General features: G+C 41.1%; 1 protein-coding gene across 1 annotated transcript in view; it reads right to left on the bottom strand.

The window, feature by feature from the left end:
- CFAP44 (cilia and flagella associated protein 44) overlaps window positions 1-14,672 on the bottom strand; it is a 138,871-nt gene that overhangs the window by 36,617 nt on the left and 87,582 nt on the right. The window contains exons 22-24 of the mRNA XM_072613986.1: window positions 12,141-12,340; window positions 6,335-6,509; window positions 2,258-2,435 (exon numbers count right to left, since the gene is read on the bottom strand). Coding sequence (XP_072470087.1) covers window positions 2,258-2,435; window positions 6,335-6,509; window positions 12,141-12,340 — 553 coding nt within the window. The remainder of the gene's footprint in view (window positions 1-2,257; window positions 2,436-6,334; window positions 6,510-12,140; window positions 12,341-14,672) is intronic.

Genomic DNA, 14,672 nt, shown 5'->3' with positions numbered 1-14,672 from the left:
TCTCTCTCTCTCTCTCTCTCTCTCCTCTCTCTTGATTTTACCACCTGTCTTTTTCAGTTTTTCAACTTTTCTTGTACCATCACACATCACACCACCTAAATGAGAAGGAACCTAAAGGCTCTGTCCAGGACCCTCTTCTCTTCTCTCTCATTTAGTGACCTCATCAGCTCCTATGAATATCATTTATTTTCTCAATGCAGAGGATCCTCAGATCTATATATCCAGCCTTAGTCTCTCTCCTGAGTACCAATTCCATATCACTGGATGTCCCAAAGGCATCTCAAACTCTCAAAATGTCCATAATAAATACATTATTTTTTTCTCATGAATTCACCCTCTGTCCAAACTTCTTTAGTTTTGAAAGCACCACCATCCTTCTAGTCATCCCTTTCAAAACTTCATTGTCATTCTCTAGTTCTCACTCTCTCTTCCCCCTCCCCATTTCCAGTCAGTTGCCAAGTCATGCCAATTTTGTCTTCAAAACTCCTCTTTCCTTTTTGTCTTCTCCTTATTCATATAGCCATTACTCTTTCAGACCCTCACTGCCTCTTACTCTAGACTATAATAGTTGCATAATTCATCTCCCTGTTTCAGGTCTATCCTTTCTCCAATCTATCCTCCAAGTAGCATATAAACTGATACCCTTAAAAAGTGAGTATAACCATGACACTTCCCTGTTTAAAATTTAATATACCTTTGTATTGCTATGAAGAAAGGAAAGTAGATTCCTAAGTAGGAGATAAGGAGAACTGGGTTTTAGTCTTGACTACAATAGACTACCCAGATAATCTCAGACAAATCTCTTAGGGTACTGAGGATGTGAAGTCTAAAGTGGAAGTGTCCAAAGTTGGAGCAGTAGAATGACCTTAAAGGAGTAGATGGTTAATTAAGCAGATATGGGAAGATAGGCTCTATCCCATCAACTCCAAGATAGCCAGTTATGGGCTTATCTCCAATGCAACCATACCTTTCCTCATTTCATAATGCTCCCCTAATCAGATCCCATTCCTATGTTGTAAAGCTTCCCAGCTTCACCCCTACCCCATCTCCAGCTATGCTGGAGGGTAACTTTTAACTTAAAAATGATTTGGCAGGAAAGGGAGGTGGTAATCATCACAGTAAATGCAAGAGATCTTAAATTCTCTATATCTTTAAGTTAATTGTGTGGTTCTTTGTAAGCAATCATTTGTGAAAGAAAGCCTGTCTGTTTCTTTCTTCTGTTTTTACTGAGGTGACTCTTAATACATGCAGGAACCATTGTGGCATGGTGGATAGACTGCTGCACTTGGAATCAGGAGGTCCTGAATTCAAATCTGGCCTCAGGCACTTACTAGCTGTGTGACCTTGGGCAAGTCATTTAACCTATGTTTGCCTCTGTTACCTTATCTGTAAAATGAGTTGGAGAAGGAAATGGCAAACCACTCCAATATCATCCAAGAAAATCCCAAATGGGCTCATGAAGAGTTAGATATGACTACTCAACTAAACAACCAAACAACAACCTATAGAGTTGGTAAAGCACACATATGGGTCCGTAGTTACTGATTTACACTTGATCACCTTTTTGGAGGGGGGTGATAATGATGCCATCCATGATTTTTTTCCCAATAATTTGGTATTTCATAGTACACTGGAAAGAGCACTGTACATCACAGCTTAAATAGCTTTAAACTGCATTTTAACTTTTGGGACATCCTATATTTGAAGTCAAATTCCATCTGTGTCCCTTTGTTCTTGTGTGACCCTGGGCAAATAACTTAATCTGTCTGGGTTCCGGTTGTTGGACTAGATAGCTTCTGAGGCCCCTACCAGCTTTCGATCTATAATCTTATGATCTTATGATCCACTCCTTGAAGTATCTTAAAAATTGATCCCTTTGCATTTTCAAATATTTTATCACCTCCATTATAGATTTCTCCCAAATGAACTAGGTGTGGTTCAACCAAGCTTTCTGACTATATCTTCTATACTGGGTGGACTTGAGTTTAGTCTTTAGCATTTTCTAGCTATGTGACCCTGGACAAATCGGTCTCTTTACCTCTTCTGAGTTTCAGTTTACTTTATCTGTAAAATGAGGAGAATGATACTTACATTTCCTATCTCACAGGGATGGTGAGGAAAGTACTCTGTGAGTCTTAAAATCAACAGGAGTTACTATTCCTGCGTTCCCTTTTATACTTCATGTCATAGCTAACTGGAATCAACTTCTAGAACCAAAGGTTTCTTACTCAAAACCCTCAGATTTGTTTTTCTGTACCATTGTTTCTAGAATCCCAATTTCTTCCTCCTTCTTGGCAGCATTTATACGCATATGTTCAGGGATCTTGTAGTCTGGGGCAGTCTTGAGGTTGAAGTCACCCATGTTATTCTGGGCCTCTTTAATGGCCAATACATCTTTGGGATCCTCATAGTCATCCTCAGGTTTACTTTTGTATCTATTGGAAAGGAAAAATAGGAATAACAAAAATAAACTAAACGTGAGCCAGTGTAAAGAGCACTGGACTTGGAATGAGAAGACCTGGGCTTAAATTCTGATCTTCATACCTTTCCACTGAGATTACCTCCCATTTACATTTGTGTATGTGTGTATAACTAAATAAAGTGAATAAACATTTATGAAATAAACATTTATTAAGCACCTACGTATCAGGAACTATGCCAACTGCTTTACAGACATCATCTCATTGATTTTCATAATCCTGGGAGGTAGGTTGATATTAGGATGCCTATTTTACAGTTGAGGAAACTGAGGCAGGCAGGGGTTAAGTGACTTGCCCAGGATTGTAGAGCTATAGAGGAAATGTCTATGGCTGGATTTGAACTCAGGTCCTTCAGACTCTAGGCCCAGCAGTCTACCCAAAATGCCACCTAGTTGCCCTAAGCTTTTTTATGGTTTTGTAGTGCCTGGAAAATAGTAAGCACTTTATAAAAATTTATTGACTTACTGTTATTGTTGTAAGTTACTATCACACATATAGGTCCCTCTTTTGCCTAATTTCATGGAAATAAAAGGCACAAGAATTCAAGTTAAAAACTCAACAAAAACTCAGGTCTAGGTCATGTAATTATTGTTGTCTATACGATCCAAATAATTGCTTTTATTAACAAGTATTGTGGTAGGGCTTTTTTTAAATCTTCCCAATTTGAATCATAGTGGGACTTTAACCAACTTTTTAGGAAGTGCTAGTACCCCTGCTCTGCCCTTCTCAGGCTACCTCTGGAGTATCGTATTCAGTTCTAGGTATCATGTTTTGGGGAGTAATTAGTCCACTGGATCACATCCAGTAAAACGCAATCAGGATAGTGAGAAAACTGTAAGACTATACCATGGGAACTGCCTGAAGGAACAGTGGATGTTTAGCATGGAGAAGCAAAGACTGGGGATGTCCATTGTAGCTGTCTATTTAAAATGAATGGAAGAGTGATTCAGTTTGCTCTGCTTGGTGCCAAAAGGGGATCGCTAGGAGAAATATGTGCTAGTTACAGAAAGACAAATTTCAGCTCTATGTAAGAAAAAAAAAGACAAACAATTAACAATTAGAACTTTCCAAAAGTGGAAAGAGCTGAGTCAGGATGTAAGCAGTCCTTCAAGCCGAGATCAGATGGCTATCAATCAAATCAACAAGTATTTGTGACAGGCAACATGCTGGACATCTTTCCACCTGCCCTGTGGCTATCGTCTTCTCCCCACCTGTTCTTGTAAAGAACAGAGCTCCAGAGACATGCCTAGGGGGGTTAACTCTGTCTCATGAATCACCTCTCTATCTGATAGGTGAATGAATGAATGTTTCCTCTTGGAAAACGAAGGAAAATACAACCTGTGACTAGTCCAAGCTGCCTGAATGGGGCCCCAGCCAGTTGAGTAACTCATCTTGTCCCCTCCCTTCCCTCCTCTCCAAAGGAAAGTAAATTTTGACGGCTGGAAGCTTCCCAGTTAACTTGGGGTTTACTGGCTAGATTCCTGCCTTTCTGTCTTTCCCTTCCTTCCTTCCTTCCTCCCTCCCTCCCTTCTTCCTTCCTTCCTTCCTTCCTTCCTTCCTTCCTTCCTTCCTTCCTTCCTTCCTTCCTTCCTTCCTTCCTTCCTTCCTTCCTTCCTTCCTTTCCACTCATTTCACTTTCAAGCTCAAAGACTGGACCATAATAGGTTCCTGCCCAAGTTCCACTTAATGGTTATATTTTGGGCCCTCTTGGCTTAGACTGAATGTCAAGACTTTCCAAACTAGAAGTGGGGTGGGGTTTCACTGAGTTGGAGAGAATGACCAGGGTCTGGAAAGGAGACAGCAGCACTACCCAACCCCCTGGGCCTGGCATGACTAGTCAAAATACTTTATAGGGTCCCGATCTCATCAACTGAGGTGGCCCAGTCAGGGGAAGCCAAGCCCCTGGCTTGCAGCTTTCAGCATGGCAGCGGAGGTGGTGGTGGTGGTGGTGGTGGTGACAGCAGCAGCACCCACAGTGCCCCTGGGGAGCAAAAGAAGGCAGTGGCAATACAGACCTGTAGCAGCCCTCTGCATAGGGAGATAGTCAATGCGGAGGCAATTGTCCCTCAGCAGTGGCAAGGGCTTAGCACTCAGGCCTACAGCAACAATCTGCCACAGAGCCAAAGAGCTTGGGCTCTAGTAGTAGCAGGTGTCCTTCTCTGGAAGAGAAGAGGTGCTGAGCTGGACAGAACAAGGGGCATCACAGCAGCCAGTGGAGCAGCACAAAAGAGCCTTACTGGTATGCACAGCATGTGACAAGCAGGCCCAGTGTAGCACACTGCAATGTAAAGCTGACTGGGTTCGCCACATTGTTGCCAATACAACAGTGTACACAGTGCGACTGTGGTAACACAACTCTTCCCCAGGAAAAACTTAAGAGTCTGTAATGCACCTAAGGAGGACCATTCGCCCAATGCCTGTTCTTATAAGTCCCCAGCTAAAAAAGTTTCTATATTTTTAAAAACAACAAAACTTTATTTTAAAATGTAAAAACCACTCTTAGCTCAAGGCGCTACAAACAAACACAGTTGTTTTCTGACCCCTGATTTAGAGGAACAAAAGTTGAATTGTTGGAGGGGACACAGATCCGAGTATCGTTTGCTCAGTAACATTGTCCTTTCCAAGAACCCAGTAGTTCTTTTTCCATCTTTTCTCCACATGTATAAAATTGGATGGCCAGAGGATGCCCAGTCAGCTTGGGATTTACTGGCTAGATCTTTCTCTTGCCTTCCCTTCCCTTCCCTTCCCAATAGGCCTAAAAGGGCCAAGGTCTCCCATTGCATCCTGGGCCATCTTCAGTCATCCTGATAAATATCTGGTACTGGACTCAGATGACTGGAGGAGAAAATGAGGTTGGTGACCGTGTATAGCCTTCCCTCACTCAAAACAAAGTCAGGTGCAAGTCATGTCATCATTTCCCTGATGGCATGGTGTTCTTCGGCAATGAAGGACGAACGCAACAATATGAATGTCAAGAGTAGCTGTTTCTCTTTTGACCAACAGCCCTGAGGGTCTTCCCCACCCAATTTGATTTTTTTTTTTTTCTAATTAAAGGGGCCATCCTTTGATGGATTTCTTAAAGAGGTCTATTCACTGAATGGCCTCACTCTAAGTGGGAGCCCAAAAAGGCCTTAGTCTAAAAGGACCAGGGTCTCCCATTGCATCCCAGGCCATCTTCAGTCATCCTGATGAATATCTGGTACTGGATGCAGATGACTGGAGAAGAAAATGAGGTTGGTGACCTTGTATAGCCCTTCCTCCTTCAAATCAAAGTCAGCTGCAAGTCATGTCATCATTTCTCTGACATCATGGTCCTCTTGGAAAACAAAGGATAAACACAACCTGGGAGTGGTCCAAACTGCCTGAATGGGGACCCAGTCAGTTGGGCTCTTGGAATATCTTGTTTTTGGAGACATCTCCTAATCAAGCCTTGAACTAGGGACTGCTTATCACCAAAAATGCCTTCTGATCTGTGCATCAAAGGGCCTTACCTCTGACACCTGGGATTCCTCATTTCCCTCGTTTCCTGGGACTTACCTCCTAGCATCTACCCTAATTCCCACCTTTTCTCCTTTCTTTGTTCAAAAGTTGTATAAATATCTCACTCTTTCCCACTGGGCTATGAACATGTCATTACACTGACAGTATTCCAGCTCGAAAACTTTTCCTTCTCAGGAAATAAAGGCATTTGTAATCTGTATAAACTGTGACTGGACTCTGGTCCATTCCAGGTCCCCCTTTTTGGGCCTGGGGTTTCTTCCATTTAACAGTTCACAAGGTTAACAATAGAAAGTAGGGAATTTCTTCCATAACATCCTTTTATGGCATTGTAGAGCTTCTGAAATAAGACTCACAGTTCCTCCCATTCTTTTCTCCGCTGCAAGATCTTATTTTGGGCTTTTTCAGCTTTTATCATAATTTTCTTCATTTTTTCAATTTGATTTCCCACCATGAGATCACTTAGGGTCCTGGGTCGACCTTTCTTTTCTTTTTCCATAAAGATCTCATCTGTTACAGTAGTGACTGGAACTGTTCAAAACATTTAAAAAACCTTTTTAATGCAGAACAAAATAAAGTTACCAAGCATTTTAACTACAAATGTTCTAATACTAACACATTCATTAAAGTTGTTGTTCATTCATTTTAGTTGTGTCTGACTCTTTATGACCCCACTTGGGGTTTTCTTGGCAAAGATACTAGAGTAGTTTGGCATTTCCTTCTCCAAATCATTTTACAGATGAGGAAACTGAGGCAGACAGGGGTAAGTTACTGGCCCAGGGTCACACAGCTAGAAAATGTCTAAGGTTGATTTGAACTTGAAGGTGTTATTGACTGATTCCAGACCCTATACATTGTACCACTTGGTGGCCCATTAAAATCCTGGAGGATATTATGAGACAGGTGTCTTATACCCCATAATCCCAATTAATGTAATCAATAAGATGCTCTATGCCCCCAAAGAAGTAAGACTATTTCTTTGATAGAGTTGCAGACCCAGTCAATCAAAGTAGCAATATAGGGGTCAACAAGGTCTTAAACTGGAAGGAGGAAAGTGCTTCAAGTCATATGATAAAATCAAACATGACACATAGGAAATGTTTGGGGATGGACTGGAAGAATTAGTCCCATCTCTTTCTATATATCTATAACTATATCTATATCAATGCTGGGTGGATGAGTGGAAAGAGTACCAGACTCATCTTTCTGAGTTCAAATCTGGCCTCAGATACTTAGACACCCAGACCCTATGTGACCCTGAGCAAGTCACTCAAGCCTGTCTGCCTCAATTTCCTCATCTGTAAAATGATCTGGAGAAGGAAATGGGAAACTACTCTAGTATCTTTGCCAAGAAAACCTCAAATAGGGCTACAAAGACTCAAACACAACTGAAACTACACACACACCCACATATATGTATGCATATACATATCTCAAAGAAAGAATCTCAGCAGGAGTTGGTCAAGTTTGGGGTACACTTTGAGGAAGTAGATTTTTATGTCTTTAACCAGAGGGGAACAAGGAGTGGGGAAAGGAAGGACTGTCTTACACCTGCCATGAGCCTCTCTATTACCTTCTGTATGATCTTCATCATCATTTCTTCAGAGACTCGTGTTCCATGTTTCTCAGTTATATAAAAACTTTGGTAGAGTATTAGTATTAAAAAGATAGACCTTTGTTTTGGGGAAAAGCCCAAGGGTTGTTAATGGAATTTTATAATTTCTTGAAAGTGATACAGCCTCCTGTCTTCATCCTGTTCAACTCTGAGTTCTCTCCTTCCTGCTCAAGGTCCCTCTGAACTGGCTGTCCCAGATATGTATACTGATAAAAAAGTTCTAAAAGTTGTCCATCCAACTGCAAATCATGATCCCAACAATAGACATTCCTCATTCACTTGGTCTTTCCTGTGTTCATGGTGGGGGGTGATGCTCATGGATCTCTTTCAGGAGTCCCTTTGATGTCTTGGGACTAGACATAATAACATAACTCCACCTGCAAACAGGAATACTTGGAGATCCTAACCATCTATACAGAGTTCCTTCTCACCTTGGCCTCTGTACTAAACTGCTTCCATCCTGATGATAAACATTTCTGGTGAGGCTACATGTCTCCGCCTTATACTTAGATTGATGTTCTGATCAGAGGGTCTATGGACAGAGTAGTTTCTGTTATACCCTTCAATTAATTTTGAATGATTCTAATGTATGATCAGGAGAATGCTGGAAAAGCAAGTTTCTGAGGTGGCTTACTGGTTTACAGAATCAAATGCCTTTTCATAATCAATAATAAACGCAGTAGAATCTTGCATTTCCTAAATCTTTCAGTCAATTATGAAATGATAACAATGTGGTCCATTATTGAATTACTTAAGAAAGTCTGCTTGTTTCCTACTAATACTCTTATTGAGGATGTCCTCAATTCATATATAGATGACATAAAGATTTTGCATAATTAGGAAGGTAGGCATGGAGATCTGTAGTTATTGGTGTTCTCTCAGGTAACTTTTTATGACATTAGTAAGGTCTGAGACTTTTTTCCATGTTTTTTGTATCTTTCCTCCTGCATATACTTTGTGTTACAGGGCCTCAACACTCTTACATCTGTGTTGCCTCCAGCACGTATGTCCTTTATATACACTTGGTTAAATCTAGCTACTTTCCCCATATATGTTATCCCCTACGAGTGCATTTCAAACTGTAGTGTAAAGGTCCAAGTGTGTTGGTTCTGACCTTGGTGGTAAAATTAGTTTGTTATGATAATCAGATGTCTTCCATTTTTCTTTTGTAGACCTACTCCCAAAGTCTATTGGTAGGAAGACTCTCTCCTTATGTGAGGAGATTAATGCCCCACCCATTGATGGAGTAGTGTATTAATCTCTTCTGTTTGTTATCATCTTTCCATTTTCCTCCTTAAACCAAATGTCACAATGAGTTCTGCCACCCTCAGAGAATCTGGTAGGAAAGTGGAGGGAAATTCTCTCTTTTGAGGGCTTGGAAGAAAGGCAACATGGTGCAGTGGCTAGGGCACTGGCCGTGGAAGCAAGAAGATCTGGGTTTCAGTTCACCTCAGATATTTACTAACTGTGTGACACAGGGTAAGTCATTGAACCTTGATATGTCTCAGTTTTCTCAACCTTATATGGAGCAGTGATGACCTTTGAGATGCTTCAAACTCAAAATTTATTATCCTATAAAACATACATTATTATTTTCTTATTAGCCAAGGTGGGGGGAAATAAATCCAACATTCATTTCACAGTTAATGATGGATCACTCTAATTGTTAGCTGAAGGAGGCTGATTATAATTTGTCTTAATAAAGTGGCAGGCACTGATGGGGTGCTGGGGTGCCTGTGCTTGAACCCCAATCCTAAAATCACATTGCTTTCTAAAAATCCTATTTCTCCCTAACCTCAAAACACTATCCAAGGCAGTTTCTCTCCAGCCCAAGGAAAAGTCTGCCCTAGCAAAACCTTTATCTCTCTTCCAGTTATAGTAGCCAGCTGCACATATAGAATTTATTAGTTTGAACAAGCTGTGCACTGGCTGGACTGGTTGTGTATTGGGTCATAAACATATTTGGGGCAGCTAGGTGGTGCAGTGGATTGAGTACCAGTGCAGGAGTCAGGAGGATCTGAGTTCAAATTTCACCTCGGACACTTGACACTCTAGCTGCGTGACCTTGGGCAAGTCACTTAACCTCAGTTGCCTCATCCTGGGTCATCTCCAGTCATTCTGATGAATATCTGGTCACTGAATTCAGATGGCTCTGGAGGAGAAGTGAGGCTGGTGACCTGCACAGCCCTCCCTCACTCAAAACAAAGTCAAGTGCAAGCCATGTCACCATTTCTCTGATGGCATGGTCTTCTTCAGCAATGAGGGACAAACACACATAAACATATTCACTACTCGCTGATCAATCATATGTATCCTAGACTTAGATGTGTGTATATTCCCTTACATTTATCTTGTCTAACAAGACATTGATGGGAGCAGCCTGGGTATATCTCAGTCAACCCTGACTCTTAGTTGACTTAGTGACATTTCAGGCCTAAAACCACATCTCCATGTATTCCCCACTTGGGTTATTTCCTGATGAACTCTGGGTAAAATACCTACACAGTAGATACTAAAAGTACCTGTCTTTTGAAGCACTAACCACTCTCTAATCCTGCTCTGAATCCCTTAGGTAGCATATTTGGCACATGTTTTACTACAGGATATCCTGTATAAACTTTAACCGTACCCTCTCTAAGGCTGCAGTTTCCCTAAGAACTCTTGTCTGATGAAACCACCTTAACTTGAAGAATTCTTGCATCTGTGAATTCTTTCAGGATGGCCCACCCAGGGAACTCCAGTCTCGGGGTTCCTGTACCTTTCCAACCCTCATCAGCACCAGTCATCTGTTTTCAGGGAAACTGGCTGCAGAGGACGACAATCAGTGCTTGGTAATGTCATTTGAACATTTCCATGATTCTACGTTTCCAGCTTGCTTAATATTTGTGTCTCATCCATCTAGTGCATTGTCATAGGAAGTAAGTGATTGGGAATGGAGGGTAAAAAAAGTTCTCATCACTGTGACCCAGATAGCTTTACCTTCATTGTTTAAGGAAGAAATCCTTGGGAGCAGGTGGAAACATTGAGATTATGGCCAATTTTCTGAAAGTACAGGTCTTATCCTGCTACCTAATAAATTTCAGGGGCTCCCAATTACCTCCAAGATAAAATATAAAAGTCTTTTTTTCTGGTGTTTCATTTTCGGGGGTGTCCTACTCTTTGTGACCCCATTTGGGGTTTTCTTGCCAGAGATACTGGAGGTTTGCCATCTCCTTCAGCTTATTTTACAGATGAGGAAACTGAGGAAAATGGGATTAAGTGACTTATCCAGGGTTACAGAACTAGTAAGTATCTGAAGCTGTGATTCCTGGCCTGACATTCTATCCACTCTTTTTGCTGTTTATAGACCTTCAAAATCTGTTTATTTACAGTCTTCTTACCTTTACTCCTGTTCACATACTCTACAATTTAGCAACACCGTATCTCTGTTGTTTCTCATAAACAACATAACGTTCCCCGTCTCCCTATCACCATGCCTGAAATGCTCTCTCCCCTCTTCTCTCTCCCACTCCTTGCTTCCCTGACTTCCTTCAAAAGCTGCAGGTCTTTCCCCATCTCAGTCCCTTTCTCCCTTCTCATTCCCCTGAACAGTGTCTTCCTTCTGAGATCACTCTCCATTTACACTGTACATTTCTTATATGCGTAATTATTTACACCCCCTTAGAATGGGAGCTCCTTAAGGGCAGGGATGGCATTTTTACCTTTCCTTGCATTCTCAGAGCTTAGCACAATGCCTGACATATAGTAATTGCTTAATAAATGTTTGTTGAAGACCTATATGGTCTGAGAAGAGCTGGGAGATCATTGTGCACAGTAACAGTAATGGTGAAATGATGATCAACTGTGAAAGACTTGGCCAGTCTTATCAGTACAATGATCAAAGCTAATTCCGAAGGATTCATGATGAAAAAATGCTGTCCACCTCCAGCAAGAGAACTGATGAACTGTGAGTGAAAATGGAAGTATAATTTTCTCACTTTCTTTATTTTTCTTGTTTTTTTTGGAAATATGACTAATATAGAAATGTTTTGCATGATTTCACAAGTATAATTAATATCATTTTGCATGTCTTCCCAGTGAGTGGGAGAGGGAGGTGGAAGGGAAAGACAGAATTTGGAACTCAAAGTTTAAAAAGAAAAGAACATTAAAAATAAATAATAAAATTTAAAAATAAATGTTTGCTAACTGACTCAATTAGGAGATGAAAGACTGATTACTTAAGCAAACATCTTAGGTCCCAAGCCTATTTCTATGATCTGGCAAAAGTAGACTTTCTCTAGGAGTTTACACAGGGAAACAGGATAGTGTAGAAAGGAATGATCATGCAAGAGAAATTGGAACTGAAAATTGTTAGAGGAACTGAGTTACCCATTTCCAGTCATACCATGTCTTTAGCCACTCCTGACCTCTTGCTTCCAGCTGTTTTGAACAACCAGCATGGAAGGGAGATTTTTTGGACACAACCAAGAATTGTTTCCCAAATACAGAAGCAAAGTCGAAATCCAAATTAAAAAAGAATCAACAAGCCATTCTTCTGTTAAGGTTACCTGCATCTTTTTGGTTATCTTTCTTGAGAGGTACTTCTTTTTCTTTCCAATCAAACTTGCTCGCTCTTCTTTCCGTCTGACTCAGTCGTTTGGCTTTGGTGTACTTCCCTGAGAGTTTCAAAAGCCGATATGTGGAAATTTTGTGCTCAGTCTGTATAGCATGGACTATAACGGTGTCAAATTCTAACGAATCTCGAAATCTTAAAAAACCAAAACAAAGAAAATGTTGGTCCTGTTGCTATGCAAGGATAAAGTTTGCAATCGTTTTTCACATTTTTATCATTCTTCTTGACCCATTGCTTTCACAACCCAGATAATAACGGATAGACAATAGTGTAATGAACAAATGTGCCTAAATTGTCTCGAACCATACATCCAGGTATCCATTGCACAGACTAGAACTGGGTAAGGACAAGGCAACTCCACAGAGCCAGGAGATTAGGCAAGACTTCAAAGAAGCAGTTAATGAGCAAGTAACATTTTTTTGGAAGTGAAAATATAACACAACCTCAGCTAAGACTTTGATGATAATTGCCAATAAATACATCATTATTTTCCTAGTAGAATGGCACCTCTGAACTAGACCTCCACAGTGTTTGGAGGAATGAATTTCCTCAGTTTTGGAACTGTTCCTTGGGGGTGAGTTATCTTAATTGGGAATAAGTGACTATAAACTCATCTAACCCTCTTTAGGTAGCTAGCCTCAGAGCATGCTTCACAACTATCCAACTCTAAACGTCCTACCTCTCCCCAACCCAGTCTACTCCTAGCTTCTTACTCTAAGAATAGTGAGTCAAGACTAACAAGGGAAAGTATGACTCTAAGAACTGTGGGTGTAAAGCTAAATTCCAGAATGAACTAAGTTTGAAAAAATCCTTAGGACAGCAAAAAAGAGTTTTGTTAACCTATGCTCAGATAAAGAAGAAAACCAGGCAATGTAGGTCCACTCTTTGGAAAAGATATATTAAATATGGTTAAAAGAAGGTAAAACTACTCTGTTCCTAGGCAACTAGGTGGCACAATGGATAAACTGTTGGGTCTGGAGTCAGGAAGACCTTGAGTTCAAATCCAACCTCAGATACTTACTTGCTGTGTGACCCTGGAAAAAGTTCCTTAACCTCTGTTTGTCTCAGTTTCCTCAGCTATAAAGGTGAAATAATGATAGCAGGATTATGAGGATTGAATGAAATAATATTTGTAAAACACTTAGCACTGTGCCTGGCACATAGTTGGAACTATATATGTACTTAAAGGGCAGCTAGGTGGCACAGTGGGTAGAATGTTGGGCCTGGAGTTAGGAAGACTCATCTTCCTGAGTTCAAATCTGGCCTCAGACACTTACCAGCTGTGTGACCCTGAGCAAGTCACCTGTTTGTCTCAGTTTCCTCATCTGTAAAATGAGTTGGAGAAGAAAATGGCAAACCACTTCAGTATCTCTGGCAAGAAAACCCCATGCTTCCTTGTTTACCTTTTGTTCAGGCTTAAATCCATTTGAAACTAAGTCAGAAAAAGCGTACCTAAAAGTATCTACACCTAAATTAGATACTTATCCATAAAGAAAGGGGAGGAGCTGGATGCTCTCTACTTAGTTCTTTCTACTTGTTCCCATTCCCCCGCCTCCCCCCAACACACACACACACTTTTTTTTTTTTTTGGAAAGGAGCAGAAATAATCATCCCAGGTTCCAAAGCTGGCTCAGGCCAGGATTTTTCCTTCTGGCACCCACCCTCTTTCTCTTTGCCCTAACTCCTTATTTGAAATGGTGTCCTCTACTAGGGAAGCCTACAGTTTTCCAGCCTTGCTCTCTCCCTCTCTTTCCTTTGACTCTAGACTAGAAAGTTAGCTACACCTTATTTCACAGGGTAATATCTTAACTTGTGCATAAATTGGACTTAAGTGAAGCAGAGTTGCACAAAGTTGTCAGTCTCACTCTGTCTTCCAGAGGCATCAAAGTCCAGTGGCAAGATAAAAGTCCAGACAACTGGAGATGGCTTGGGATGTAGTGGATGACCTTAGTGTCTTCGATGCCTGACTGAGCTCTAAGAGTTCCATGGCACCTTTTCTACCGTCTTTATGACTGCTGGAACAAATTGTTCTCATTCACTCATTCCACCTGGGGAAGTCTTCATGTACTTGGGGTAGACAGCCCCTCCCAACTCATCAATGGGTTTGTGGCCCTCTGGTTACCCTCAACCTGATGCAGCCCATCTGCCCAGAGGATCTTACAGGAGTGCATGGCTTCTGTGCATGCTACAGCTTCTTGGAGCCACAGGTGAGAGTTAAGTGCCAAGTGGAGACCAAAGGTGAATGAGCAGCCCTCACACCAGAGGTGCTGTCCTCCTTGAAAACCCATCCACCCCCACTGAGCTTAGTCTAGAGATAAAAGAAAAGTTCTTAATTTAGTTTAAAGTCTATCTGTTGAGATACATAATAACATAGCTTCTGGGCCCCCAAGTCAAGGATCTCCCTACTCCCTAGCCTGAGATTAGAATCTCTATCCCAGTGTAAATAGAATGTAAATTCCTGCAGTCA

The sequence above is a fragment of the Notamacropus eugenii genome, chromosome 5, assembly GCF_028372415.1.
Source record: "Notamacropus eugenii isolate mMacEug1 chromosome 5, mMacEug1.pri_v2, whole genome shotgun sequence".
Taxonomy (NCBI): Eukaryota; Metazoa; Chordata; class Mammalia; order Diprotodontia; family Macropodidae; genus Notamacropus; species Notamacropus eugenii.
Note: the sequence above shows the minus strand (reverse complement) of the source record. Positions and strands in the feature narration are given on the sequence as shown.